The 4,155-nt window shown below is 41.1% G+C and overlaps 1 protein-coding gene across 1 annotated transcript; it reads right to left on the reverse strand.

The window, feature by feature from the left end:
* Positions 1 to 218: 218 nt before the first annotated feature.
* gins3 (GINS complex subunit 3) lies at positions 219 to 2,469 on the reverse strand. The gene is made up of 3 exons (XM_020108998.2): positions 2,192 to 2,469; positions 1,703 to 1,936; positions 219 to 842 (listed from the first exon to the last, which is right to left on the reverse strand). Exons 1-3 carry the CDS (start codon positions 2,360 to 2,362, stop codon positions 612 to 614), a joined length of 636 nt encoding a protein of 211 aa, XP_019964557.1. The 5' UTR covers positions 2,363 to 2,469; the 3' UTR covers positions 219 to 611.
* Positions 2,470 to 4,155: the final 1,686 nt, after the last annotated feature.

Consider the following 4,155-nt stretch of genomic DNA (forward strand, 5'->3'; position numbering starts at 1 on the left):
AGTTTTTAAAGTTACCGCCTGGAAACTTTCACACGTTGGCACTTGAATATCACGTCTGGATAACGAGCGGTACAGTGACCGGGACAGGAAGCTGATGATATCAGCAGCTAAAGGCCAAACACTCTCACATACACCGTACACTCAGAGAGTGTGTGGACAAAACACCATGAACAACATGTTGCCCCCCCCCCCCCTCCGTGACACTCAAAGGATAAGCATTGTAGATGATGGATGTATAATTTTATTGGTATCTAAACATGTAAAATAAAAATGTTAAATAAAGTCCACTCTGACGTCTTCAGTTTGAAAGATTTTAAGAATAAAAAAGTAGGTACTGTACAATTGTTAACATTTCACATGCAACTCACAGGGTCACATTGTTTTTGTGACCCAGTTAATGAAATACTCAGCTTCTCTTCGAGTGGATGTGACCTGACTGCATCATAAATTAATTACTCATTAATCAACTCAGCTAAACTGTTTACAGGTCCATGTCCTCGGCCACGGGCAGAGAAAACTCACAGCATCCTGCTGCTGTCGTGCTCCAAAGTACTGACTGAGGTACTGACCAGAGTTCGACTTCTTTCAACTGCAGGTCGGGGTCAGAGGTGTCAGTGTTGGACATCGGTCATCTTCCTCTTGCGGTAGTTGAGAACCAGACTGGAGGCGGTGAGCTGTGCTGCCTGACCCTTCTCCCAGCTCTGGAAACCGTTGAGTCCGCTCTGCCCGGACCTGAACAGACCTTTCTCCAGAGAGTCCAGACGCTCCACCAGAGCAGACGTGTCCTCGTTGTAGGCATTCTGGGAAGAGTCCATGGTCCGTCTGAACCGACCAATGAACGTCTGCAAGGAAAGACAACACAAGCAGATTGACACACATCGTAAAAGAGTTGCATACAAAATCATGCCCGGGAAAATATTTTACTTTAATTGAATTTTAATCAAAGTGACAATAAATAACCTCAGATGTGTATAACTTCATTTATACATCAAAAATATTGAGCGGTTTTCAGAACTGAACACTTGAAAACACCTGCTGTTTTCTCACGTGGACTCACTCAGACATTATTCAGACATTTTATTAGGGGGCTGCGGGAAACGTTCATGAATAAGTCCTCTGCAACAGACTCTAACGTTTATATTCTCACGTACAGGCCCTCCAGAAGATTTCAAGAAAACATGTCCTAACTTCAGTGCAGGTCTGAGAGCAGCTGTAGCAAAACGCTAAGTTTCACTTAATTCTAATGTAAAATCTATGAAGCAGCAATCAAATTAAATTCCCGGCTTCCGCCTTGATTTGTTGGTTTCTTTTGTCTCAGCAGTCCGTCTTCTCAACGAGTCGTTTTCAGTCGCTCTCTGATTTATTCTCAACATCGGCAGAGGACATTTGAAGTAATGATTTTCCAATGAAGCCGTATGTAAATCTTGAGACGTATGAATCTATGAGGACGTCTCATAATGAGCATCAGACTCAGTCCGCCTGGTAACAGCTGCTGCAACACACAGCACGTGTGCTCACGTTTTCTGATCTGATTACGCCCCCTAGCTGCGATGTATGAAACACCAACAACATGTGAGATTACTTCTTAATTAAAATCCAGTACGAGTTGTTTGGATTCTTCAGGATTTAATGCAACGTATGAATTATCTTTCTTTTGAAATGACCCCCCCGCTGTGTTAGGGTTATTGTGCATGACGTTCACCTGCAGGAGCGTCTGTGCGATATCTGGGTTCTCTGGGCTGTCGAAGTGCAGCATCTGGGAGCCCAGGCTGTAGTAGTAGGGCCCCCTCTTGTGCAGGTCCACCACGTTGGGGTCCGCGTTGAACACGGTCCTCCAGCCCTCTCTGTAGACCTTGGGCAGCTCCACGGACAGCACCCTCCTCTTCTTCTCGTACAGACCCTTGGACAACCACAGGGGAAGCTCCATCTTCGTGCCCTGGCAGGAAGGACGTCACATGTCAGAGTGAGGTTGGGTTCATTGTAAACAGGCCGAGTTGTGAACTGAGACATGTTTATTCTGTTTTAGTTTTTATAAGACTGTCCTCACGGAGACACCTTCAGCAAAGCAGGGAGGGAAAACACAAATGTCGAAAGTTTGAAGGGAGTTTGGTGTTGACGGTTTCTTCTCACATTGAAAATGCAGCGTGGATTTTAAACAGCATTAATGTTTATTGGTTATTTCAGGAACTACCTCCGCGATGTCCTGCGTGTCACTCGACTTCTCCAGGAATCCAAGCCGGGGGAAGGTGCACTCCATCTGGACTGGGAGTCTCTCGTGGGACAGCAGGATGTCGTCCAGGGACAAGAAGTTCTCCTCCATCCCGACTCCAGCCTGGACGGGACGATACGGCTGAGCGTCCATGTTTGTTTCAAAAGATAAAAAAAAACTAAAGCGAGTCTGTGAAACACTGAAGCGTCCTCCGTTGTTTGGATTTACTTCCTGTTTGATGCTTTGGCGCCAGGACCTGTGGACCAATCAGAGCGCTGCTGGGAGGTCCAGACTCGAGCAATCGATCCAAAGAGATCGAGCCTGAGATTTCAAATAAAATCTGAACTTTTATGATTTATTTCTGCTTCATTCATATTATTACTGGTTTATTTCAATACTCACTTTACAATACTTCAAATTATGTGTTTCTGTTATTTAACAAAATAAATATAAAAAATGTTTGTAAAATGGAACCACAACAAGCTGCATTAGGGAAATATGAGAAATATATATATATACATATGAGAGTGGATTTACTTTACTGCACAAGTTTTAATTATCTACAATAATAAATAAAATGTTCCCTGACGTACAAGTGCAATTAAGAATTTAGCCTCTAGAGGTCAGAATATTACCATTTTAATTCTGAACTCCTCTTTAGATCTGTTTCAAAGATTCAAAGACGAAAACACACTAACAATATAATACTACTACTAATTATAATAATAATACTTATAATAACAATAATAATAATAAAATACTACTACAACTACTACTAATCACAATAATAATAATTGTGATTATTATTATTAGTATTAGTATTAGTATTAATATTATTATTATAATAGTAACTGTGTGTCATGATTCACTTGGAACATTGTGTGTCACACAAATAAGGGATCATCTTCATTCCATGGCTTCTTATGGTCCATTCCTGATAACAGCGGCCATGAGGACCAGGGATGATCTCAGCACTAGAAGGACTGTGACGCTTTATTTGAAGTGGTGCTCACGAGGTTTCAGAACCACATGATGATCAGAAGAGCTATAATATTCCATGTAACGAGGAATAAAACACCAGCGGGATTGAATACTCTCTGCAGAAAACAATTTCACACCACATTCAAACCACATCGGACAAATGTTCAGCAGCTGACGTCACAAAGCATTTTAAAACAGTGTGTTACTTCACGAAGGACAGAGACATGAACCCAGAGACGAGATTTAAACATGTAAACTATAGTTAAAGAGTCGACTCATCAAAGAATTTCATTTGTCTCTGTAACTGTTGACGGTTCATTTTAATTACTAAATGCAGCAGATGAGTTATCGCTTCATACTCTCTGCTGCTGACTGATTTGTTGGTGTATTTATTTAAAATGTGTTCATTAATTTCTAGCCTCTTGAGGAACAAGCTGAAGACAGCAAACATATTAAATTAATATGTTTAGGTTAATTGAGATTTCAACTCCAGGAAAAAACACCTACTTCCTCAAATACAAACGATCAGACTGAAGACCAACGAGTCGCAGTTACGACGTCATCATGAGACGTAATATGAAGGGATGATTCTTTTTGAATGGCCACTTCATAAAAAGACTAAGAACGAATTTAATAAAGAGTTTGAATCTGCGAGTTGCTTTTGAAGTGATTTAAAGATAAATCTATCTTTCTTCTAAATCAACAGTGCACTTAAGGGGCTCATCGGATTCATTCAGTTGAGTTAAATGTCAAACGTCCTGGTTCAAACACATAAAGGTCACTTCAGAGCAATGATCAGTGGGAGAGCAACACGTGATGACTTCAGTCAACATTAAGAGCAAAGTGACACCACAAACATTTCAGTAAATAACAGATATTGATTATATTTCCTCTGGATCGTGACGTTTGATGACCTCGACGCTCGTTCTGTTGCGTGAGTTGACAAAATGAAAGTTCAAAGTGGA

The sequence above is a fragment of the Paralichthys olivaceus genome, chromosome 7 (assembly GCF_024713975.1).
Source record: "Paralichthys olivaceus isolate ysfri-2021 chromosome 7, ASM2471397v2, whole genome shotgun sequence".
Classification (NCBI taxonomy): Eukaryota; Metazoa; Chordata; class Actinopteri; order Pleuronectiformes; family Paralichthyidae; genus Paralichthys; species Paralichthys olivaceus.

Excerpts from the sequence above, each read along its gene's own strand:
- gins3 (XM_020108998.2), bottom strand. The coding sequence starts at position 2,362 with ATGGACGCTCAGCCGTATCGTCCCGTCCAGGCTGGAGTCGGGATGGAG. Across the intron at positions 1,937-2,191 it reads ACACGCAGGACATCGCGGAG|GGCACGAAGATGGAGCTTCC; the intron begins GTAGTTCCTGAA and ends CCTTCCTGCCAG. Across the intron at positions 843-1,702 it reads TCGCACAGACGCTCCTGCAG|ACGTTCATTGGTCGGTTCAG; the intron begins GTGAACGTCATG and ends CTTTCCTTGCAG.